Source organism: Glycine max, chromosome 19 (assembly GCF_000004515.6).
Source record: "Glycine max cultivar Williams 82 chromosome 19, Glycine_max_v4.0, whole genome shotgun sequence".
Classification (NCBI taxonomy): Eukaryota; Viridiplantae; Streptophyta; class Magnoliopsida; order Fabales; family Fabaceae; genus Glycine; species Glycine max.
Window position 1 is genome coordinate 43,376,966 of NC_038255.2, and position 26,591 is coordinate 43,403,556.

General features: G+C 35.0%; 3 protein-coding genes across 4 annotated transcripts; all 3 read right to left on the reverse strand.

Moving 5' to 3' along the window:
- Positions 1-893: 893 nt before the first annotated feature.
- LOC100811284 (MDIS1-interacting receptor like kinase 1) lies at positions 894-4,684 on the reverse strand. Its single transcript, XM_003553462.4, has 2 exons — positions 1,686-4,684; positions 894-1,448 (listed from the first exon to the last, which is right to left on the reverse strand). The coding sequence occupies exons 1-2, from the start codon at positions 4,339-4,341 to the stop codon at positions 1,036-1,038; spliced, it is 3,069 nt and encodes a 1,022-aa protein (XP_003553510.2). The 5' UTR covers positions 4,342-4,684; the 3' UTR covers positions 894-1,035.
- Positions 4,685-12,462: 7,778 nt separating this feature from the next.
- On the reverse strand, positions 12,463-15,171 carry LOC100814319 (subtilisin-like protease SBT1.2). The gene has a single exon (XM_003554256.4). It carries the CDS (start codon positions 14,967-14,969, stop codon positions 12,663-12,665), a length of 2,307 nt encoding a protein of 768 aa, XP_003554304.1. The 5' UTR covers positions 14,970-15,171; the 3' UTR covers positions 12,463-12,662.
- Positions 15,172-19,785: 4,614 nt separating this feature from the next.
- LOC100811811 (xyloglucan galactosyltransferase MUR3) lies at positions 19,786-23,121 on the reverse strand. Of its 2 annotated transcripts, none has more exons than XM_006604451.4 (2): positions 21,108-23,121; positions 19,786-20,021 (listed from the first exon to the last, which is right to left on the reverse strand). In XM_006604451.4, the coding sequence occupies exon 1, from the start codon at positions 22,805-22,807 to the stop codon at positions 21,122-21,124; it is 1,686 nt and encodes a 561-aa protein (XP_006604514.1). In that variant the 5' UTR covers positions 22,808-23,121; the 3' UTR covers positions 19,786-20,021; positions 21,108-21,121. The 2 variants fall into 2 exon arrangements, with proteins under 2 accessions (XP_006604514.1, XP_003553511.2); XM_003553463.5 differs by lacking the exon at positions 19,786-20,021 and adding an exon at positions 20,434-20,777.
- Positions 23,122-26,591: the final 3,470 nt, after the last annotated feature.

Sequence of the window (26,591 nt, forward strand, 5' to 3'; positions counted from 1 at the left end):
TTGATACGACTTCGATATAGACTTGAATAAATGTACCAGAAATGAGAACATTGACTAACGGTATGATTTTAATTTTAATTTGTTACTATGAGTCTAATACTTTACCACCAAACGCATGCATCAAGGAGTTGGGTTACTGGTGGGTACAGGGAGGAAAACTTAGATTAAGAGCCTTCAGAACAAGGTAAAGGAAGAGTGTTTAATTTCTTGCTTGCCCAAAGGCTACATAGAGTGATTGCAACAGAAATAACAATTTATGAAAATGCTCCACTATTCCACTACCAACAGAAAAGACAAACTACCACTACTCCACTACAACAAGCACTAACTAACTAACAGAATACAATTCAAAGATCAAGCTAACATACTGCCCTGCTTTCCTTTTGCTCAATTTAGACGTAGTCTTTTAGATGCTTTGGAGTGGTGATTCTTCTTTTCATATAAATACTTAGATGGAGAATTTTGTTATCTATGATAGTTTTACTTGTCACTAGTGGAGGATAATTTGTGATCTCTAAAAAAAAAATTGTCTAACACTTCTTAAGAGCCTAGAGAAAAAAAATAAAAAATAAAAAAAGCCTAGTGCAAGAAAAATAAAGAGGCTAGAGCTTGATGCACTATTTTCTCTGGTGATTATTTTTTTAATGTTTGCCAGGATTGGGATTATGAATAACAGGGGAATCATGACTTTGTCAAGTGCACCGATACAATAGATCTTTGCAAAAGAAAGTTCCTCACATTCATACTTGGTAAAGAAAAGAAAAAAACTCAGACCAAGTTACTTTTGTTTACTTCCTTAGTACGTCTACAGAGTTATTATTCCTATTCAAAGGATAATAGGTACAATTGCTTTGTCTTGGTTTCTATTTGAAATCTATGGCTCTGTACCAAAATCAGGATACAAAAGAAATTTTATTTGCAAAAATCAATAGATCTTGATATACCAATTAACATTTTAAACATAAATACGCATTGCTGATTACAAAATTACATCTCTAAACTGGTTGATGGACAGAACAAACTTATTGTTAGTTCCTACACAAGGTTATTATCATTAACTGGTGACGTGCTAAAAACTGGTGTCTCTTTGTTGTTAGCTACATCGTTGCTATTGCCACTGCTCTTTCGCCGAGGCTTTGCCTCTCCAAGCATCATTACGACATCCCTCATGGTTGGTCTGTCCTTTGGGAGCTTGGCAGTGCAAAGAATTGCTATTCTTAGAACTAAAAGCATTTCTTCTAGAACATGCCTGTTGTTTCCTACGCTGGGGTCTAATGCTTCTTCTAGAGATTTGTTGTCTCTAATCTTCATTCTAATCCACTCTACTATGTCTATTGACTCTCCAAAGTCTGAATCTAATGGCCTCTTTCCTGTGAGAAGCTCCAACAAAACTACTCCATAACTGTAAACATCAATCTTTTCATCCACCTTCAAGGCATATCCATATTCTGCCAAATATTAAATCATTCAAGTGTCATGCATATAAGTCTTGTACATCTAAGAAACAGCAAACATGACTATAGACAATGTTCACAAATATAAACATCTAATGACATGCTAACTGAAATATATGTTCTCTGATGTTTTTAAGTTTTAACTATATATCCTACTTGCTCTAAAGTGGTTTGGAAATTAATCTAGCTGTTAATAACAAAAAGAGTAAGGTTGAAGAACTAGTAACTCACCAGGGGCAATGTAGCCATAGGATCCAGCAACCATGGAGACTGTTTCATTCTTCCGGATCATCATCTTGGCTAAACCAAAATCTGCTATCCTTGCCTCAAGATTTGCATCAAGCAATATGTTATTTGTCTTGATGTCTCGATGGATAACGGGTGGATGACAATCATGATGGAGATAAGCAAGTCCTTGTGCAACTCCTAGAGCTATGTTGTACCGTGAAACCCAGTCTACAAGTAGTCTTGTTGCTTGTCTACCATGCAAGGCTTCTCCCAGGTTGCCATTGTGCATGAATTCATAAACTATCATGACATCGATGTCATTGTGAAGAAATCCTAATAATCTGACAATGTTCCTATGCCTTAGCCTCCCTAAAACATTCACCTCTCCAACAAGGTCATCACTGCTTCCTACTTCAATATCAGTTCCTGTTCTCCACAATTTTTTCACTGCCACAACTGTATTTGATTGCGGTACCTCGGCCTTGTAAACAACCCCGGTGGCTCCCATGCCAATCACATTGGTTTCCTTGACGCAAGCTAGAATGTCAGTACTTGTAAAACCAAGCCTCTGAAAAGCCATCAATCTCCAGGGCCACCCTTTGCTACCCTTATAAAATCTTTCTTGGAAGCAAAACCCGTCGGTGTACCACCTTATGTACAAAGATCTTGCTACCAAAATTGCAATTCCGATGACTAGGATTGAAGATATTCCAGTGATCCATGCTGTAATAATGTGCTTTGCACGCAAGCTTCCGTGTCTTGAAGAGTATGCAGAGTTTTGGTCACATGGAGGGAGGATACCACCACATAGGCCAGCATTACCGAGAAGATCATTTGGGTTTATAGTTCTTAGTATTCCGTTTGCTGGGACTGGACCTTCTAGCTTATTGTATGAGACATTGAGTGCTTCCAGAGCTGGAGAAACTCCAAAGCTTTCAGGTATTTGACCTGTCAGAGAATTGTTGGAAAGATCAAGCATGGCCAATGTAGGCATTTTAGCTAATGCTTTTGGGATTTCACTAGTCAATTGGTTGTTTTGGAGGTTCAAATTTACCAACTTCTGACATGAAGCAATGCTTGCTGGAATGCTTCCAGATAGATGATTTGATGAGAGATCAAGAACTGCAAGTGATGGACAGTCCTGAAATTGGTCTGGGATTTCACCTTCCAAGTTGTTGTTGGAGACCATGAAAGCTTGCAAGTCTGGAATGGAAAGGACAGTGGAAGGAAGCGAAGAATGAAGTTTGTTTCTTGAGAGATCAATAAAGGAAAGGGATGTGGAAGAGGAAATGTCATCTGGAATTCCACCAGAAAGACTATTGTTAGCCAACTCTAACCTTTGAAGCTTCCCAAGCTTCCCAAGACCCACAGGAACCGTCCCAGAAAGAAAATTGTTCTGAATTCGAACACGAACTAGTGAAGGACACATTGATAGGCTTGATGGAATTGGACCAGTGAATGCATTGTTGAATAGTATAAGCTTGGTGAGATTGCCCTGGCTGCAAAGAGTTTCTGGAATCTCTCCAGAGAGTGAATTGGATGATACATCCAACCATTGCAATGGTGAATTCTTGCCAAGGTTACTAGGCAATGGCCCTGACAAGGAATTGTTCCATAACTCAAGTACCTCCAGTTGTTGCAAATCTCCAAAGCCAGAAGGCACAGGACCAGACAGCTTGTTGCCCATGAAGTTGAGAAGTTTCAAATTCTTCAGCTGACTTATTTCAGATGGAATTTTTCCTGACAACATGTTATCAGAAAGATCCAGCAACTGCAAAGAGGTCATGTTGCCAATTGCTGGTGGAATTCTGCCGTCAAAGTTGTTGTTGTATAAGAAAACTGTATTCAACAACTTGAGCTCTCCCAATCCGCCTGGAATCTCACCACCAAGATTGGCTACTGCTAAATCAAGATACTTAAGATTGGTGAGGTTTCCAAATTCATCAGGAATGCCACCTTCAAATTCATTATATCCAAGGATCATATGCTCCAGTGATGAAAGTTGTCCCAGCTCGCCAGGAATTTTACCAGTGAGATTATTGCCAGATAGACCAAGGAACTTCAACTTATGCAAGTTACTGAATGATTTTGGAACTGACCCTACAAAGAAGCTGCCTCTGAGATCAAGCATCTCCAAGCAAGAGGCATTTGCAAGGTCCTCAGGAAGAGAACCAGAGAACTCATTGCTGGATGCATTTAAGGCCACAAGTCTCAATGCCCTTCCAAGGCCTAATGGAAAGTCACCAATGAAGAGATTTTGGCTTACATCAAGGCTGTTGAGTGTGGTGAGATTGGCTATGGATTTTGGCAATGGTGTTGAAAAGGCATTGCAACACAAGTTGAGAGAAGTAAGACTCTCAAGTCTTTGTATATCATTGGATACTCTGCCACTGAGATTCTTGTGGGAGAGATCGAGCTTCTCTACAGCTCCAGCTGAGTTGCATTTGATGCCGGTCCAGTTACAATGAGATGCATCCTGTCCTGGTTCTTTGCCATGCAGTTTCCAATCCTGAAGGGCGTTCAACGGATCAACGAGACCTGCTTTTATAGAAAGCAAAGCTGATACTTCATTTGTGACAGCAGCGGCAAAACCATAAGAGAAACAACCAATGTACCAGAAAATGAAAATCTGGATTTTCATTTGCATCTTGTTCTTCATTCTGCTTGGTTAATGGCTCACCATCATTTGCATTCTAGTGAAACTGAGGGAGAAGGTTGTGGGGATGGACACAAAACTGGCAGAGAGTAATATGCCAAGTTTGTGAAGAAGTGGTTGAAAGAAGAACATATGCATACGATTCTGTGTATTATATGACCAATAAATAAACCAGTTGATTTGTTTCGGTCAATTCTAAGAACTACTCATTCAGCTTTATGAAATGGTATTTCAAAGCAGCTAGTAGTGTGCAACAGTGCAAGTAGTGATAGGTGAAACTTTGGACCTATTTGGAGTTTATCCGACATAAAACATGGGAGAGAATATGGCTCTTAATGCTGTTTTAGTTTTCTACTTCTTCCTCTTTTGGTTGTCATCCTTGTCAATTTGAAGAGGGATAATGCAGTAAATTTTTATTATTTAAACAGAGTTTATCTCTTATTTTTTTTATTTCGAATTCCATTTTACGGTAATCACATTCTTGCCAACAAGATTGTGAGAGAAGGTGTAACATTGTGTGTTTTTAAAATAAATTAAAAATGATTTTATTTAAAAATAAGTAGAGTTTTAGGAAAATAATAAGATTTTTGTAATTAAATAAATAAGGAGAAATAATTTTATTAATTAAAATAATGATTTTAAGGTAAATAAAATAAATATATGTTCTTAGAAAATAAAAAATATTTTATTTATTTATTTGATAAAGAGTAAAATAAAGTTCCTTTTATAAAATAAAAAAATAAAAAATAGAGTAAATAATATACTGAGAATACCTTAACTATAAATAGAGATATAAGTCTTTACATTTTCTCTTTCTTTTAAATTCGTTTTTTCTTCTTCCTATTCCAAAATCTTTTTTTTTTCTGCATACACCAAACCTGTTCTAGTAAAACTATGATCTCGGACTTGTTAACCGTTGGATCGTTGTGAAATTTGAACATCAGGTTGGGAATTCATTTTCGTACATCTCCACCATTGGATTGTCTGTGGAGATAGAATTGTCCCTCGTACGGAGACAGTGAAATAGAGACTTCAATCCCTTCTCCTTCTCTCTAACGCTTGGAAACCCTAGTAGACAACTAGAGAAAAAACTTGAGAAATCTTAGGGAACCACTAGAGATGCCATTATCGCTGTCGAATTACACACGTGAGCTCGCTTGGAGGTAAGTGATGACTTTATTGCAATTGAGGTTATAATAAATATGTGTAGGGATCTTTAAAGGATCAAATTGAGGTTTATTTTGAGATGTTTATTGTATTGTAATTCTTCATTTATGATTATAATTATGAGATTGTTGTGTTTGATGGATCAATTGATGCCATGATACGAATTGGCTGATAAAATTGAGTGCTTTTGATGTTTTTGGCCTATGATTTTGATATGATTATATGAAATTGTTTAAGGGGTTTTACTCCCCATGTTGTGAGGAACATTTTTATATAATTTGTTTGTGTTTTGGACAAGATTTACTAGATTAACCTGATAAATTATTATATTGGGATGAAATTGTGATTGAAATTGTGTGTAAGGAATAAATTGAATGTGTTAAATTGTGAGATGTTAAAATTGTGGACATGAAATTTGGTTGTGAATAAGTGCGTGGTTAATACTTGAGGTGATATTACTTATGTTGTGAGTTGTGAATGATATAATAACTCGACTGGTGTTTACTTTGAGAAAAGTGTTTATGCACAAGGTGTTAAAAGGAAAACGTAGGATTCCAAGTTAGGGACCAGAAGTGTTAAATTGTAGCGCAATGCGTGAGGTGTTAAAATGAAACTGTATGGTTCTAAGTTAGGAACCTGAGGTGTTAAATTGTAACGTATTGTGTTAAATGTGTTTGTAAATAAGTGTGAGGTCGTGAGTATTATATAATTCATTAGCAGTATCTACATGCAAAAGTTATTTTAAGGTTGGAACTAGATCATGAAGGTAAAATCCTAATGGATTTTTTGGAGTCTAGACCTTAGGGATAAATACACTCGGTTTGAGTGTTCCTTTGAGCCTATGTCGATCCCATATGGTTGGAGAATTTTCACAAAACAGAGTGATTCTGGCTGGTCACCTTATGATTTCACTTAGTGAAAGTGACTTGACATACCCATTGTGTGGTGTATTTTGTTATGAACTCCTAGGCGCCTTGGTGTTGTTTTTCACTGACATGATACCACATTGCATATAAGATTGAGTCTTAGTGTATCTGATACATAATGCTTATGTAATGATCATTGTGACTTGCTACGTGATGGTGGGTAATGAATTGTGTGAGTGTGAGATGTTGTGTTGTACTTGAGATTTGTTGTTCTGAACATGTGATTAATGTGAAGGCGTGAAATGTAATTTTGTGATTAAATCCTTGGGACAAATGATGTTACGCAATGAGTGGTAAAATGATGCGAATTGTGATAAGTTGAGCTTTTTATACTTATACCACATGTATGTGTCTTTGTTTATCTATGTCTGTTTAGGAATGTGATAACTCACTCCATGTGCGTTGTTTGTGTTTGGATCTTGTGATGATCTCGAATCTTGTGTTCATGGAAGTAAATGATTAGGTGGATTGTTTTAAGGAATCTTATGGAGGACATCGGGACACAATGCTCTGATAGGATGTGACATTGAGACATGAGTTTCTATTTTAATTGCATAATGTTCCAAACATGTCACTTTACTTTATTTTATTATGCTACTTAACTTGAGTTCTTTTGTAAACTTGAACGATCTTGTTTTAAACCATAGATGTTTCTAATAAGTTTTAGTTGGTAACAGTGAAACAAATGTGATTCTTTTATTCACGTGGATTTGTTTACGTGATTTAAATAAAATTGATTTAATTAAATTTCATATTTTTATATATTTTTTTTATTTATATGTATGGCAGGATAAAGAGTATCAAATGACACAACAACCACAAAAAGTTCTTATATTTCTTTTCTAGCTTGTTAATATTAATAAATGTATTCATAATAATTACTGACGTCATCTCTGAGTTACTTTTCCAATTAAACTATCCGAGAACTAGATCTCACATGGTCACAAATATACATCAATTCTATAGTTGAGATTAAACCAAATATAACATAAAGAATTTTACAATTCTATTCAATAATAGATAGTTATTTACAGTAAATTTGTTAACTTTAACATAAATATTTAGAAGTTATATTTATTAAGATTTTTGTATTGATGGACGGTGTAAAACTTTTTATATAAACATGAAAATTATATTAAAAAAACAGGAATATAACTACCACTGTACCGCAGCACTACATGTTAAAGGGAACTTTTTTTCCAACCTCCTTTGTGCTTTATGGTTTTGTTTTCAGACATTAAGCATTGCCTAAAGCATTTTGCGTAGTACATTGAATAAATTTTTTTGTTAAGCCGCTTTAATTGTGTTCCATCACTATGAGTGTGAAAGTGGACTTTCTAGTTCGAGCTGATTGAAGGGTAACTTCTAAGTATGACAAAGATTCAGAAATGATGCATTAGTGCGCCAACTAACATATGGTTAATGCAGGATCCACCGAAGAACATTGATGTCCTTGTGATTATCTTAACATCAAATTCCAAACCAAAGTCGTCATGTGATGATGAGAATAGCTTTTAACAGAGAGAGAAAAAACCTTTCCGCAGTATATGTTTTTTTTAGTCCACTTGGAAGGGCTAGAAAAGAAAGGAAGAAAGAAAGACACGGGTGAGAAAGGGAGAAAGATAAAATTTTAAAAAAGAGACCAAAGAAATAAAGATCTGAAACACCACCCATCATGCACTTTGATGGTTTTATTCTCATAAATGTTTATTATTCATTATGATTTTGATAAGGGAATCTTTCCATGTTATAGGGCGAAAGAAACTTGAAAATAAGACAAGTTCTACTCCCATTACATTAAAAAAAATGAAAATAAAATGCAAGGGCCACAAATATAGTGCAAAGTATTTTAAAACTAGTGCATAACTTAAACACTCAATTGACCATTGGTGAAATAGTAGAAGCATATGCAAATGTGCCAGCAAAAATCTTCAAATGCATCCGGGAATTAGTGGTCCTTGTTAATGTCTAGACTCTAGAGTAGATTTATTTATTTGTTTTGTTTACAAAACACAAATCAGTCCTTTAGATGAAGAAACAAGTAAATATATGAAGGTAGGAACATGTCCATAATAATGGAGAATAAACAATAATAGGAATTGGCAAACAGAAGAAAATGGGAGCAAAGTACGTGCAGCACTAGATCAATCATGGTCTGAGCCTACCAACTGCCACTTCTCATAAAAAATATTTCTTTTTCCCTTTCTCCCTTTCAATATTCACATGCACACATGGTGTGGACTGCTATAACAAGAAATTAATTAATTAATTAAATTGGTGACAATTTTACTACCCTTTCTATTGCTTAGATCACATCTGATACCTGTCCACGTACGTACTAAGACAGATGGAAGCCATGTGAAATAGCAGCTTCCTAGTGAAGTACATCCTTCCTTATTATTGGAGAGAGGCATTAAAGACTTCTCAAATATTGAATTAAAATATGTTTATAATGGTTGTTTTATTGAATTAGTTGGATAGTTATTACATCGATCACATTTCTTTGATGGAGAATGGAGAGAGGTTAGAAGTGAAAAACTTTGCTTACTTGTATCCAAATGCCTTTGTGACAAGGAAAACCAAAACCAGCTTTCAGCATTTAAAAAATGGAAAGAAAAAAGAAAACCATTTTGTAGACAGCGAAGAGATGCCATAATGGGATCATAGTGCTCCTTAATGCACATGTCGCACGTGCATGTGACGTGGCTGAGACTTGTATATTAGTTTGGAAATTTATTCCTAGGTTTGGTTAATCAAAACCAAGAAATGGATTTTGGGCTTCCATTGTACCAAGAAGCCTGGATATCTCTTGCTCCAAGAAACCAGGTAGCACATCCCATGAATTTTCCGAATTTATGTTATCCAATTAGTTAAATTTTGTTCTCATATTATTAACTACTTAATTTTGGATTATTGTATCAAATACAAAATTGTAACGGTTGTGATGTCTTTTAATCAGTGAAAATCAAACACAGTATCAAGGATTTATAATAATTTATGTATTTTGTTTAATCAATTCAAACTAGATCTATCGACTTTTGTGATTAAGTGATTCATTGATAAGTAATAAAAATAAGTATTTAACATCTCAAAATATCACTACTTAAAACGGTGCTTGTTAGGAAATAATTTAAAAGGATAGGAAATGAAAATACCTAGAGCAACTTTTGAGCTTCACTTGCCTTGATTTTTGGTATAGTTAATAATTAGTGTACTTAGACTTTTTGTGCTTCTCATATTGGTTAATAATTTTTTCTATATCATTCAATATCGTTTTTATAAATAAATTAAATTTATTTATTTATTTTATGTCTCCTTTTTCATTAAAATTAAATTGTGACATTATTAAAAATGTTACTCGTTTAATTAATTGTCCTAACTTGTTACAATCATAAATTCATATTGATTGAATTTTCAACTCATATATCAACGTATTGAAGAAAAAAAAATTATAAAGGAAATAAAATTAAATTTAGTATTTTCATAAAGAATAAAATATATGTAAACTTTAATATGAAATGATATTGTATCAATGATAGATGATAAAGATGAAGCTAGAAAATTTTCTTTGTGGGATCAAATATAAAAAATAAATTAAATCATATATATAATTATTTTTAAAAATATATTCATGCGAGTTTATCCAAACTTGATAAAATTTGATGGGATTGTGAATTGGTTTTAAAGATATAATATGATCTATTTTAAACCATTCTTACCTTTTGCTGAAATGGGAATCAAAAGAGTCAAACCCCCTTCTGGATTTGTTCTTTATTATGCCTACTTTATATATAAATATTTAACTTTTTTGAGAGATATAAATTGAATAATAGACAATAACAGAAGAGGAAATTAAATAAAAAATAGGATATAGCTTTTTAAAGATTTATTAAAATTATATTATTTGTTTAGTGTAATAAAATCTATATTTTTTTATGATATTCTATGTCTATTTTTAAATACTTAAATATAAGAGAACTTTATTTAGTATTTTTTCATGGATCCATAAAATCTTAGGACTGGCCATGGGCTTTATATGGAATGAAACAATCACCAAGAACTTGGTTTGAAAGATTTACAAAGTCTATGAAGTTCTTTGGTTAAAGTAATTTTGATCACACCTTGTTTCTTAAGCATAATCAAGGTAAAGTCATTACATTGATAATATATATGTTGATGATATGATTCCTGGTGGAATTCTAAGCCTACAATTTAACATGAAACAACTGGGAGATATCAAATATTTTATGGGGATCGAAGTTACAAGGTCTAAACATGATATCTTTCTTTCTCAAAGAAAATATGATGGGTTCTAAGAATGTCTTGAAATTCAAGCAATCTCCGACGATATAACCAGTAAATATGTTTCTCCTCATGTGAATATATTTTATTGTTTAGGAAGAATTACACTTATTTTTTAATCCAACTAGCAACCGGATGACCTTTTATTATCGTTCGATCATTACTGAAGCTTTTGCTTTTGTTCAATATATAATGACCGAATCTAACTTTGATAGGAATGCTTGGATGTAAACCCATTGAGATACTCCCATAGAACAAAATCACAAGAATTTTCATTGTGCTGATGCAACCAGTCCACAAAAGGGAAGGTATCAAAGATTGGTCGGAAAGCTAATCAACTTGGAGATCTCAAATATTTTCTAGGGATCAAAGTTGCAAGGTCTAAACATGGTATCTTTCTTTCTCAAAGAAAATATGTTTTAAACTTGTTAACTAAGACATGAATGATTGGATGTAAACCCATTGATACTCCCATAGAACAAAATCACAAGAATTTTCATAGTGCTAATACAACTAGTACAGACAAAGGAAGGTATCAAAGATTGGTTGGGAAGCTAATCTACTTGTCTCATACGAGGCCAGACATAGCATATGTAGTCAATGTTGTGAGCCAATTTATGCATGACCCATAAAAACCACATATGGATGCCGTTGAACGAATATTGAGGTACTTAAAATCTGCTCCAGGAAAAGGTTTGTTATTCTCAAACCATGACCACCTCAAAGTTGAAGGTTATACTAATGCTAATTGGGTTGGATTAGCAGATGATAGAAGGTCTACCGTAGACTATTTCACTTTTTTGGGAGGAAATCTAGTAACTGGGAGGAGTAAAAAACAAGTAGTAGCTAGATCAAGCACATAAGCGGAGTTTAGAGGGACGACAGTAGGAATATGAGAACTGTTATGGATTAAAAATCTGTTAAAGGATATTGGATATGAAAAAAAGGATGTGATGAAGCTTTTCTATGATAATAAATCAACCATAAAGATTGTTAACAACCCTGTCCAACATGATCGAACAAAACTCATGGAAATTGACAAGCATTTCATCAAAGAAAAGATTGAAGCTGGTGTTATTGTATTTCCTATTGTAAGCTGATATGCTTACCAAGGCAGAAGCATCCAAGGCTCTTATAGTTCTTTAGACAAGATTGAAGTATTCTCCATGCACCAACTTAGAGAGTGTTGGAACTGGCTAGGAATTAGTAATAATTTGAATTAAAATTGTAGCTGATCCAGATCCTTGTATATCTTCTCATTTATGTGTGCTGATACTGTTTTGCTTTTTTTTTTTATCTCCTATAATTATGGTGAATCTGTATTTATTTCCTATAATCACGGAGAGCTTAAATAGCACAGTGTATTTATTCACTGTTTCAGAACAAAACAACTTTTCTGTTTTCTCCCCACCAAGGTTTTAAAAAACAATCTGCCACTGTGATTTCGGCTGGACCGGCAATGTCAAGGTTTTCGGGCTCTCCATGACTTCATTGTGCATCGGCCGCATTTGTCCATAATTTTCTACAATGTTAAGGATCACGATGAGACTGTGGTCATAATTTAAAACCTTGCTCCCAACTTAGTAGCTTTTCTGTGGTCTGTGAGTGTATATTTCCATCTATTATTGTTGAAACATTATTGAACGAATCTAATCCTGTTTTTGGAGAAGCAGGAGTGGGAAAATTTACGTGTTAATGAATGAATGTGATACATAAAGCAGAGAGTTCTGACTAAAGCATGACACAACCAATTTATTTAGCATTTATAAATGGGCTTACTCATAAAGATTCCTTAACGAGTTTTCTCTACTAAAACTCGTAACACAAAGTTCAGTATGAATTCTGCAATCATAAATAAAGCTATAGAACCAATAATCATAATAAAAAACGCCCCAAGACAAACTTAATAATCTACTACTCTTCTGCATGCTACTTTGACTTCCAAGTCACTGCTACCGGGCTTCTAACCCTGTAGGAACCATTTTGTGAGTGCACCCATGTCAAACTCCCTTCTGAATGGTTCACCAAACCATCACCTCTTTTAACCTTTTTTCTTGATATAAACCACACCCTGTAACTCAAGCTTTGATTCACTTGCTTAAATACTAGTCTCTTGGGTTTCACTATCACTTTTACTCCTGCAGGTGCCTTAACCTCCACTGAGTAGATGGAGTTAGCACTTCCCACATTTGTTAGTCTCCTGCTGAACATCTTTCTCCTCACCTCATCCTTGAAAATTACTGAGAATGAGGGATAGTTAAGGCTGAAGCCTCTATTCATCTTTATGATTCCATTGCAACTCACATTTCTATGTGTGATGCTGAATATTTCTGACTTTGTGTATCCAAGGCTGCAAAGGTGGGTGATATAGTCATCTGGCCTAATGTCATACACCAGTCCAGGGTTCAATGCTCTCTGTGGATTCACATGTCCAGCTCCCATGTCGAAAACTCCTGCTGGTTGGTCTTCATCGAGTATTGGCCTTCCGGTGTGGTCGGTTACCTCAGCTGTTGTCATGATTGCAGATTTGACGGCTGCAGGGGTCCATCTTGGGTGAGCTGAGCGAATGAGAGCAGCAATTCCACTGACATGAGGGCATGCCATTGAGGTACCAGACATGACAGAGAAGTTAACTCTTCTAGCATCCTCCGGAAGGCCGGTGGGACCAAGGTTCTGAGGCCATGCTGCAATGATGTTCACTCCTGGAGCTATAACATCAGGTTTGAGGATTGAAGGGTTTGTATAACTTGGGCCTCTAGCAGAAAATCTTGCCACTGCTGGAGCTCTAGACTTCCCTATCACAGTTCCTCCGAATTCAATCCGAGCAAGAGGCCTTTTTGTAGAGTTTATGTAGGCCTTCAAGGTGACTGCTTCATCAAATCCTACCAAAGTTGCAGGCAAGACATGGACATCAACCGAATCCTCTCCCAAGTTTATCTCCGTGTTCGCAAGGATCATAGCAACACCACCCGCCTCCTTCACCACTTGGCCCTTTTCTGCTCTTCCGTTTACTCCTCGATCGCATACCACCATTTTGCCTCTAACTTTGTCCTTTGGAAGAGACCCTCTGAGGCAAAATTGACTCTCGGTGTCTCCTTCAGACACATAAACCAGCTCAACTTCTTTTCCACTGCTCATTGGGTGATGATTCAGTGGGTACATGGATTCTCCATAGAGCATTTGTCCATTTCCCATGTGAACTGTAGCTGGGAATTTCCTGTCTAGTGTGCTTGCACCAATTGTGGAAATCCAAGGAGCCTCATTGGCAACAGACATTTCCATGGGGCCATTGTTTCCTGCCGCACATATAACTGAAATCCCATGCTCCATTGCTCTATAGCTTCCAATGGCAATGCTATCATCATATAGAGGCAAAGAGTAGCCACCTAGAGACAAGGACAGAATGTCCACCCCATCTCTGATTGCCACATCCATTGCAGCCATGATGTCTGAGTTATAGCAGCCATTGAACCAACACACTTTGTACACTGCAATGTGAGCACCAGGAGCCATTCCTCTCGCCACGCCAGACGCATAACCGAACACACTCGCCAGCGGCACAGGCACTCCTGCAGCGGTGGACGCAGTGTGTGTGCCGTGTCCAGAGGAGTCTCTTGGAGAGAGATATTCTGGAATTCTGAAAGGTGACACTGAAAAATGGCCTTTGGTGAAGTACCTTGCACCGATGAGTTTTCGGTTACAATTGGAAGAGTTAAAGGCCTTCCCAGCTTGGCATACACCCTTCCATCTCTTGGGAATTGGGGGCATTCCTTGATCATTGAAGCTAGGACTCTCTGGCCACACTCCAGTATCAAGCACCCCAATTATGGTTCTGCGGCCGAAACCGGATTGGTACCAACCGTTTTCTCTAGCAGGGTTGAGCCCCAAGAACTTGTAAGAGTAAGTGGTCTGAAGCTGGAGCTTTCTGTCAGGCCTAATTGAGATAACATCAGGCAAGTTTTTTAAGTACTCAAGCTCAGACTCAGTTAGCTGAGCTGCGAAACCGTCCATGGCCGAACGGTACGAGTACAGAAGGCGCAAAGAAGGGTCCTCGTCAGAGGAAATGGTTTGTTGGATGAATGAAAGGTGCCATTTGAGCCTGGAGGTGAAGGAAGTGCTGGTTATGCCATGAGGGTGTAGCTGAACTATGTAAGTTCCAAGAGTTTCTGCATGGAGGGTGAGAGTGAAGAGGAAAAGGGTGAGGAAAAAGAGTTGAATTTTGGATTTGGATTCCATTGGTTGTTGTTGTAGTACGAGGATGTCTTGTTGTTGTTGGTTGGTGATGTTGGGTGATGGATGATTTGGAGGGGTATTTGAAGGTGTTGAGAAGAATTCAAAACTGAACAAGGTAAGCGTTCTTGATACGAAGCTCGTGAAATATGAGAGCTCTTCATCACGAGGATCCTTTGTTGAGAGAGAGAGAGAGAGAGAACTGAGAAAAACTGAAATTGACTGTGAGAATTGAGGAGCCGAGGAGCTCGCTGTAAGTGTCACGAGATGTTTTACTTAGCTTTAATAGAAAACTAAGTAGCCGTTAGTTTCAAAATTCTGTGAAATCTGTTTCCATTTCTTGCTTTGTCATCTGCATCCGCACTGTTACTAAAATAACACCTATTTATTTACTTACATTATTACTTTATAGACTTAAAATAAGCATGCGACCTCTATTAAATATCTAAATTTTATATTTATTCTTTAATATTTTTTAATTTTTGTTTTAAGTTCTTGAGACTTTTTTTAGTACATGATAAATTAATGAATTTTGTGTTTACTTCCTAATAAATGAATTTTTTTTATTAATGAACAAAAATAAAATTTAAATATTTATTAGGAACAAAAATATATTTTAAGCTACTTTATATTTATATCATAGTAAAAAGTGAGAAAAAAAAAACCGCACATTCTCCCTTATTTTCTATTATAAAAAGTAGGGTGAGAGAGAAATATATAAAATTGAGTGTAGAAATAATATTGCTTTTGTTTGCTAATTTACATTCATTAGAGTTAAAGGACCCAAAAGGATGATGAATCGTGCAAGTTACCATTCAATGAAGTGATCAACAGTGCATCGATTTATTTAACGTGTACGCTGTTTGGCTCCTTCTCCTCTGCCTCTCGTGTTGGATGTACTCACTTCGTGCTATTATTTCTTTAACGGTTTAACCCCCTGCTTTTTCTTTTTTTCCTTTTACCAAAAATTAGTAAAGTTGTTCTGTAACATAAGTGTAAAGAAAAATCTCACATCGAATAAGAATGAAAAAATTAAATATCATATAAATAATTATAAAAAAAAACTTATAAATTAACTATTTACTTTATAATCACTTAACTATGTTGTTTACTCAAATGAACCTTGCTAGTGATCAATCATGGGTCAGTTTGCGTAAACATGAAAAAAGTTATGCTAAAAAATTATTTTTTAAAAAAATTATAGGATTTATCTCTTAAGAAAAGCAGAAAAAACCGTTCAAAATAAATAATTTAGACAAATACATAAGAAAACATAAAACTTGTTTATTTATTAAAAAAATAAATTAAAAAAACTTAAACAAACAGACCACATATAGAGTTTGTAAATAAATTTTTAACTTTTCATAAAAGGATATAACGTTACATTCCTTTATATTATAATAGATGATTGAGACAACTTTTGAATCAATGATTCTTCTTCTATGCAAGAGACGGTTGCATTATGGTTTTCCTAATTAGTTATATCTCTCACTAATTGTACGTAAATAATAATTCTGATAAACTTTCAAGTTTCATTGTTGTTAAAAAAAGAAATTTTGACATGAATATCATTGCTTTTGTCTAACAACCCCACTTTGTTCAAGAGAGACTTAAGATAGAGATTCACTTTGTTGAGTTTCTTCTAATTAGGTGTTTTAAAAGAAAAAAAATAATTTTTTTCTTATCATCAAGTTTTATTTTGAATAAAGGAGTTTGCAACTTTATTTTTAATTCACCCACATTTTCTTAATTGATACATTTAATATTAAAAAAATCCACTTTAAATATAATTATTATTTTTATAGGATATTAGGTTTAACGGAAGGAGATAGTTCTTATGAAATGTCAAACTAAGATTAGAATCTCTATTAAAAAAGTGTCAGCCATAATAACAAGTACTCTCCCTAAAAAAAAACAAATACTACTGCATAAACCTTTATTATTGTATAACTAAAATTTATAATAAATAAATATATTTTTAACATAAATTATAATACAATTAAAATTCATAATAAAGTAAAGTAATATTTTTTAACATATAAATTGCAATTGAATTTATAATGAATAAGTTGCAGTATGATACAAGGATATTTATAAATATTCGAATTTTTTTAAAATATTGAAATTCAAGTTAAAACAAAAATAGTAGATCGAAAAAAACCAAAAAAACAGATAAAAAATAAGGATGAAAGGATTAAGGTTTGAGATAGTCAAGAAATAAAAATTTTAAGCTAATTGTTAAATCAAATAAAATTTTTAAAATGAATAAAAATTAAAAATTAAATTAAATGCACAATATATGATATTAGATAAGACATGCAACTTAATAAGAATGATAATAATTTTTAAAATTGTTCTTGTTTAAGAAAAACTCTTAAACACATCCTCTTTAAAGAATATTTCATTTTTTTTTTACAATAATGACAACTCAATTAAAATCTATAACTTCATACATGCTATCCAAATCTCTCAATCACGGGGCCCATCCTAGTAATTGATTAAAATATATGTCACAATTTTTTCAAACCATGACTCAAATTCTAAACTTCTTGTTAAAGGATAATTCTTAAAACAGGTCCACTACAACAACAAAGTTTTATTCCATTAGGTGAGATCACCCACATGAATTACATGGCGTCATTCGGCACGGTTAGAAATCAATGTTTCAACAATATTATTAAGTCCAAGATCTTTTTGATGATTTCCTCTAACATCCTTTTTGGTCTCCCTCTTCTCCTTTTCTTCTAGCTAAAATTCATGCAATCTACTCTTCTAATTGACGCTTCTTATGACCTTTTTTGTACATGCCCAAACTATCTTAACAGATTTTTTGCCATCTTTTTTCTCAATGGATGTTACATCAATCTTCTCTTGTGTTATGTCATTCCATATTCTATCTTTTCTTGTATGACAACACATTCATTTTAACATTCTCATTTCTGTTGCTCTTATTTTTCTCTCATGTTATCCCTTTAAAGCTCAACATTCACTATGATATAGTATATTTGGACGTATAATTATACGATAAAACCTGCCTTTGAGTTTGGTAGGCATTTTGTGGCCACAAACAACTCCCGATGCCTTTCTCAATTTAAGTCATTCCACTTGTATTCTATGTGTGACATCCTCATTAATTTTTCCATCGCCTTTTATGATTAATCGCATATATTTAAACTTAGAAACCTATGATATGACATTGTCTCCCAATTTTACTTTCAAGCCAAAAATCTTCTTGTCTCTTGCTAAAATTAGAGTGCATATACTCTATCTTACTCCTACTTAAGTGAAAACCCTTTATTTCCAAAGTTTGCCTCTAGAGATCAAGCTTATTATTAACTGCTTCCCTTGATTTCTCAATCAAGACTATATCATCTACAAAAAGCATACAATTAAGAATAATTTTTTGTCTATCCTTAATAAGCTCATCCAAGACTAAGTTAAACAAGTAAGGACTTAAAGTTGAACCTTGATATAATTCTATCCTAATAGGAAAGTCCTTAGTTTTATCTTTTGGAGTTCTCACACTAATAGTTATCCCTTCATGCATGTATTGTATAGTTCGAATATAAGTAATGCACACACCTTTTTTCTCCAAAGCCTTCGACAACACATCTCTTGGGATATGATCATAATCTTTTTTCAAGTCAACAAAAATTATTTGTAAGTCTCTTTCCTTACTTCTGTATTTTCCCACCAACTTCTATATAAGATAAATGGTTTCTATTGTAGACCTCCATAACATAAATCCAAATTGATTCTCTGCAATCCTTGTTTCTACTCTTAATCTATGCTTATTCACCTTTTTTACATAGCTTCATAGTGCAACTCATAAGTTTTATACTTTTGTAGTTAGCACATTTTTAGATATTTCCTTTGTTCTTAAAAATTGAGACCAAAGTACTCTTCCTCCACTCATAGGGCATCTTCAATATCATATGAACCAACTTAACCCTTTTTCCATCCTTTTAAGGGGTTCTTTAACCTCTCCAATGCGAATTCTGCAGTAATAATCCAAATGTCTTTCCCCCTTCTTGGATTTCTAATCCTTCCATATTAGTACTTGAACATTGTCCATCATCGAAAAGTTAATGAAAATAATTCTCCCATCTCTCTTTGATATCCTCCTTATTTGTGACCAAAACTTTTCATTCTTCATCTTCAATGCATCCTAAAACACTCCCATTAAAAATGGTAATTTATATATTTATAGTATAGGAATAAATTATTAATAAGCGTAAATAATAAAGACCAAAGAGATAGATCGTATTAATGCAGGAGTGAGTGACTGCAACTAAGAGACATGGGCGTCAGCCCCTCGTGGATTACATGAGCGCTTGCGATGTTGTGTTGCCAATGCCAGAGCCAGAGGTCCAACTCAAAAACACAGCGAGTCATGCATGTTTCTTTCATTCAACTACTATTTGTCTATACCTGCATGTGTGTGTATCCTCCCTATTGGCTTGGTCCAATTACAGTAATTAGTAAACGAACAAAAAAGTTATACCCGTCGTTTTCAGTGTCAGCTTGCCTATGTCAATTTAATTCGCCCAATTTATAAACTTTCTTCATTTCTTCTACCACTCCTACCAAGCCAATAATTTGTTAGTGACCTTAGGGAATTAGGAAAGAACAGTTCATAGTTTCCGAATAAGCTACGTACAAGAATCCCCTTTCCAGTAAGAGATTAAATTGCCATCCAGTAACTTGTACGAGAGAATATTTGACAAGTCCTCTTCTACATTTGACAGAAAAATTTGACACAAGTTTTCATAGTTTCGTGTCATCTCAGATTATTTATGACTCTAGAGAGATACAAAAGAGCAAAATAAATGGAATTTCATTTTCTTTGCTTCAAAATTGAAGAGACAAAACAAAATAGACATGAAATTAAATGATAATATTGATCACACAACACTAGTCTACAAACAACGATTGACTGTGATTTTGTTTGCGTTACAGTTTACTTGCGCATCCTTTTATAATCACTTTCCACACATAATTCCTCTATCATTTCTTGCCACATTGTACAGCCATACCCTTTCCCATTGCAAGGTAATACTACACAGCACGAAGACAACAAAGAGAAAAAGGATACTCAGACACGGACAAGCAGGAAGGGTTTTCTAAAATTAACAAGACAGGACAAACATAAGACTAATACTGCCAAATGTTGTGCATCGCCATGCAAGTGAATTCATCACAGTGTGAAATCCCACCCACAGTCATTCCAAAAAATGTCAAAGAAAGAAATGAAGTCCAACTGTCCAAGATAATTTCAGTAAGAAATCTATGCCACTTCTTTTTGGTACATTCCAATCGTTCAATATTGCTGACCAAATAGATACCACAACAAAGGAAATCAAATGAATAAAAGGGTACATTTCATTGTGCCCCCAATTTTTATTTTTTTCATAATTTTTTAGTAAAAGAAGAAAACACCAGAAACATGAATGATACAAACAAGCAACGGTTAACGAAGAAACAGCCAGTAGTTTTTGTAAATTGCATGTTAAAACTGGCTGATCAAAGCAATCAATTCGACATATTAAAGCCTGTAACAGTACATTAATACCAGCCAATATGTGTGCATGATTTAGCTATCAAAAAATACACAAAAAAAGGGAATATAGAGCAAGTGAAAGAAATTTGTTTTCAAGATCATCAAAATAGAACAATCTATCTTTTGAATGTTAACCACTTTCCAAATAAGATCACCAACACAGGTAGGCAGCTCTGATGATGCAGCTGCAAAATGATATTGCCATTCAAGTGAACACTTGAGTTCATTGCTAACCATAATTTTGTTTATATTTCCTATATGAATCAAGTGGAAAATATATAGTATCAGAGAAATTATTAATTTAGGAAAATACATCTAGGAAACACTAACGCAAATAACAAGGCAGAAATCAGAAGAAGAAAAAATCTATATAACAAAACTGTAAAAAGCAGAGAACATCTCTCCATGCTAGGGGTCTTCAATGAGGAAGCCTGCTCAGCAAACACAATCACATGCATTGCAGTAAGTTTTCATATAGCAAGAGCGGAGCAATTATTTTATAGCTGTAATTCTTCCCTAATTCAGGGAAACCATTTGAGTCAGCATTAAACCACATCTAAGAAGCCTACAGATGCAATTTTTACCTCCCCTTTGCTAATCACGACTGATTTCTTTGTTCATTTTTCCAAGAATTCTTCGCAGCCTCAGCTGACAAATCATCGGAATCCCCACCCGGCTTTGGTTTGGAGAAGAAAGGATCCCATTCATGAGGTCCAACCTCGCGCTGTCCCTCATCCAACAACGCGTACTTCCAACTGTTCTCCTCAATGAAGTTCTCGTCCGTGCGACCTTCCATAATGTCCTTCCTCAAGTTGGTAACCTTGTCAATCACAGCCTGCACCGAAACATCAAATGCATCCTCAAGAGTCTCAAGTTTGGATCGAGGATCTGCGTACACCAATCTAGGGATCAAACCAATGACCTCCTCCCTCATGATCCTAACTTCCTCCTCAGGAATCTGACTAAGCCTCTCTTCTATACTAACATTCCTCTTCCTAAGATCATCCTCCGGAATGAACACCGAGTACTTGGTATAATTCTTAGGAAGATGCCATGTATACTGGGTGTACGCCGAACCCGGATGGAAGAACACTGGTATACACCCAGCCAGCATTGAATCAAAAGCAGATCTTCTGGTATACGAATCCCCTTGAGGCTGAAGACAGAAAAGCGACCCTTGAAACATCTGCATTATACTACTAGGGGAATGACACTTACTCTCCCCAAAATCACACTCCAACAGCTTCCCAACTTTGGATCTCCTACACTGCTCAATAATCTGGCCCCTTATCGATTTCGGGTTATCCGGCCGCGGAGCTCCGGCAAACGAAAACAACCACTTCCTCTCCAGCCTCCTCATCCTCTCCTGCCAGGTGAACACATCATCATCCTTGGCAGGATGAAAATAAGTCGGATACGGAATCCCGAAATCATTGGCATTCCAAGGACTTGACTCCACCACAAGCATCGACATGTTCTTCGCAGCGGGCAAAAACAAAAGCTTGTTCCCCCAATCCGATTCTTCTTCAGTGAGTCTTCGAAAATCCCATGTGATCCTACCGGCGACAAGAAAATGGTCTCTCCCATTCATGATCTTCCACTCCGGTCTATTCATGAGCCAATTCACGAGGTCAAGCGATGCAGCATCGCGCATTGAGATGTTGTAACCCCATAGATAGCGGGCGATGTCAAAGCCGGCGTAGAAGGGGACGAAGAATGCGGCGGCGACGGAAGGATCTCGAGTGAGGCATTGGTACTGCTTCATCCTGTTGCTGAAGATGACGTCGACGGTGAACTGGTTGGTGGCATACCAGCCGGTGTCGGAGAACACACCGTTAACGTTCTCCAACGGCGGACCGAGGCCGGCATTGGTGGTGAACTTGCACATGTTGGTCCAAAGAGATAAGCTTCTGCAATGCTTTAACATGTCCTCGTTGAAGCGCGAGGGGAGGTCGTGGACGTAGATGTAGCGCCCCCCGCATGGGTCGCTCTTGTTGTCGGCGGTTCGGAGGGCACGGTCGAAGGGGAAAGTGGGTTTCTCCGGTTGGGAAATTTTCTCGGGGAAGCCGAGGTTTTTACGAGGTTGTTGAGGTTGGAGAGTGATGGGGACTACGGGGTTAGGGTTGGTGGGTTGGTGGCGGAGGACGGCGAAGTGGAAGTAGAGGAGGAGGAACCAGAAGAATACGGAGAGGGAAGCGAGAAAGCAAAGTCTGGAATTAGGGTTTTTGGTGTTTGCTTTCTCCATTTGGTCGGGGAGAACACCCGCCACGGGGCGCCGTCTCATTGGATGGTGGTTCCGATAGAAAAGGAGAGAGTCATGAATGAATGAAAGTGAAAAGGGGACGAGTGAGTTGGGAGGGAAAATGAACGCGGATGGTGAGTTGAGGAATCGAGATTAGATAAGTGGAGAGGTAATGAATGTGCAGAGTTCGGAGAAGAAGAAGAGAACAAATCAATCAGGTGCACCGTGCACGTTAGCAACGTGCGCTGGCAACTGTCGCGCGTCGGTCACGGATGCTGTCACGTGTCGGTTTGCCCCAGGCGACTATGGACGTGCGTCAATAACCTCTTTACCCCTTGTGTTATGTTACAATTGATTTGAGTAGTAATTAATCACTCCATTAACTACTTGTTTAAGTTACTCCTCGATTGTGATTATTACCCTTCATCCAAAATAATAATCATCTTATAGGTATTTTATACAGATAAAAAAGATAATAAAAATAAAATAAAATAGTAATTTTATATAATTAATCTTGACTCGTTTATAAATTTCATTATCTATTGTTAATATTTAAAAAATAACAAGTAATATTATATTTAAATTTTTTTAAAAATAATTATCTTAAAATAATCTTTTTCTTTTACGTTGAAAATTATAATCGAAAAAAGGGAAATATTAGTATTTCAAAGTATTAATTAATGATTGCTTTGTTTGTTGGTGGGGTCACGCAATACCGTTACCTTCCGGTATCTCTTCTTGTAGCAGCACTGTGACAGGTGTAATTAGTATTTTTTTTTTTTTGAGCAGGTGTAATTAGTTAGAGACCGAATTTTTAGGTTTGTTGGATCATTGCAAGGGTAAAGGATGTGCTATGGTAATGGAGAAATGGAAAATAAGTAGGATCTACCCACTAGGATATTTATTATTGTAATATAGAATAAATTTTGTTTTTCTTTTTATTAGATCTCTCAATTTTTATTTTTTTCAATTGGACACTCCTATTTAATTGTTGTCATAAAAAATTAATTAAAAACATTTTGTGTGGATAATTATTAATCTTAGAAACAATCAGAGCTGATTGTCCAGATCTTAGAAAATATTATCTATAAAAAAATTTAAAGGGTCAACAATTAGGGATGTTACAAATGGTATAAAACCAAATATCTATTCCAATATGGTATGGTTTGAGGATGAATTAGGCGAAAACTAGTGGGTCTGTAATACCTGATGGTGCGAGTTACACCATAATGAGATAGATCCAAAAGTTGTATAAGTATGAAATTATACAATTGAGAATGATTTAATCTGTGAAAGGTAAATGCATCTTGTTGGTATATGTAATAACAATTAGTTCATTTAAATCTTCCTCAATTGTACGTCTCATATCTGCACAATTTTTAAATCTCTCTCATTGTGATGTGATTTATTCAAGGTGTTACATATTATGAACTAATACTTTTAAAATGTGTTGTAAGCATAATTGAATCAATTGTAGGAATTTTTAATTTTTTTTATTAAGTATTTATAGTTAATTTTTCATAATGACAATCTAATGGGAGAACTCAATTAAATTAAAAAAGGGAGCTAATTAAATTTTTAAAAAAATTTAGGGACCCAATTAGAAAAAAAAAACAAGTTTAAGAATCTAGTTTAAATTTTTGTAAGATATTGTAACTCATGGACTAATTAATTTTTTTTTATTTATTTATCCACAAACCAAAACAAGAGAAATTTTATAAGATTTAAATTTATAGTAACCAAACTAACAATTCTATTTTGTAAAAATATTTTTTTTGTTAAAGAAAAAACTAACATGGATATGACTTTGCTCAAATAAGTCTAACTTGTTTAAAAACGTAACGGATTATTCTTCCTAAATCCAACATATTTAACATACTTATTTTTAATGTTGGTTTTATAAAATTAACATTATTTTTTTATTTATTTATTAAATTTTCTTAATCTATTAACACTTATTTTTGGAGTGAGTAGAATATTATTTACAGCACAATTTCTTAAATACATGTTTTAATACTTTTGATTTTAATTAAAAAGCATAAAAGGAAAAATAAGTACACGTGATATCAGGAATATTAAAATGGTTTAAGATTATCGAGGGATGATCCATAAGCAGCCATATGACGGAAGCAGTGAGCTGCCACAGTGTCACAAAAGGACGCTGAAAAGGGAACAACTGGCTAGATACATTAAACTAAGGGCACTCCTGACTCCACTAATCACTCCCTTAAAGTTCACACATCATTACCCCAAAAGACGATGAATGTGACACATAGTCACAAACTATGCCTTCAATTACGCCCATAATAGTCATCATTTAATGGAATCAATCGATGAGGATGACCTTATTAAAACTATAAGAACTATAGGCTAAAAATGATATACTACATCTGAACATAAAAGTATTTATTTAAATCTTTGTTCTGTATAAAGCAAGAGAAACCACGTGAATGCATACATCTTGCTATCTTTAAAAAGAAAATCAAGCCAAAATCAGCTGAATGCAATACTACATGTTAAGAATAAGCTTGGTGAAGTGGTGTGAGCTCTTATGATCTTCCATATTCATGGGGTTGAAAATTGAAATGGTTTTTTATTTTAAATTTTAGTGTTGGGGGTTGGAGAAAGAAAATTGAAAACCTCACTTGAGATTACGTGGATGTCTTTTCGAGTTTACATAGTTGTGAGAACCTGATTTATGCGCATTTAATATTGAAAGGAAATACTACCATCCGCTGTGATGGAACACTGTCTTGCGGTTAGGCGCCAATGAGCGATCTTCATCTTGGAGTGGGCTACCACTATCTTCAAAACCAAACATTTAATGCACAAAAGTATGGAATAATTTTATGGAAAATGTTGACATTTTTTGTGTATAGATGGAAAGAAGAGAGTGATAAAGAAAGAAAAATAATGAGAGAAATAAAAAGAAAAATACTAAAATAGAAATGTGATCAAAAGAAAAACAAATAAATGTATTATAATACTAATAACTAATTTTATTGATCCAACGTAAGGCCTTACTATTAACAAATTCTGGATCTCCAACGAGAGTTCCTTTAGGTTGAAAATGATGTTGTCTGTACCCAGAGTTTGTTAATTATATAATCATGATTTCAACATTCTTAAAAAGTTGACCTTGACAACTTAAATTAAAGACAAGAAAGCACCAACACAGCCATAAGTCGAAGTCAAAACATGAACAAATAGTTAATTAGCATTGCCATATAATGCCCCCCAAAAATCCAACAACTCAATGAATTTAGCATACCATGTTTAATTAGACCACAATAATGATGCTTCTAGTTGAGAATAGAAGCACTAAGAGAAACATAAGAGCCAAAAATTTCAACATGCAAAGTTTGTTACCCCAGCAAAGTGTCTTGTTGGATGAGGGAGTTCCTTTATCAACCTTCAAGTTTTCAAAGTATAAACTAACTCCTGGGTCTCTCATCCTTACCTCACTACCATGCAACACTGAATTTGAGACACCCTGAACGTTGTTGTTTACATAAATGTTGATGCAACAACAATCTTTTGACTCACCCTTTGAGCTTCTATGCTGCAAGCGCATTGTTGCACCCACGTTTTTGCCGTCCAAGTTGATGTATTCGAACGAGTCATGCTTGAAATTTGAGTCCATGACAGAGTCATCACTGAAGAGTGTGAGAACGAGCCACCTCTTCCTGCTATTTAGTGTGCAAGGGGTTTATTCAAATATGATTATTTCTGCTATCACATGGCTTTAATATTTTCAGTTTTGTTAAAGTTAAGATTAGATCTGGAGGTTTCCTCTTGCTGAAGGAACCTAATGTTCCCCTGGAAT

Bases quoted from the DNA above. Each gene is read 5' to 3' on its own strand.
- LOC100811284 (XM_003553462.4), bottom strand. From the start codon at position 4,341: ATGAAGAACAAGATGCAAATGAAAATCCAGATTTTCATTTTCTGGTAC. The intron at 1,449-1,685 runs GTGAGTTACTAG...AATATTTGGCAG, and splicing joins CTATGGCTACATTGCCCCTG to AATATGGATATGCCTTGAAG.
- LOC100814319 (XM_003554256.4), bottom strand. From the start codon at position 14,969: ATGGAATCCAAATCCAAAATTCAACTCTTTTTCCTCACCCTTTTCCTC.
- LOC100811811 (XM_006604451.4), bottom strand. From the start codon at position 22,807: ATGAGACGGCGCCCCGTGGCGGGTGTTCTCCCCGACCAAATGGAGAAA.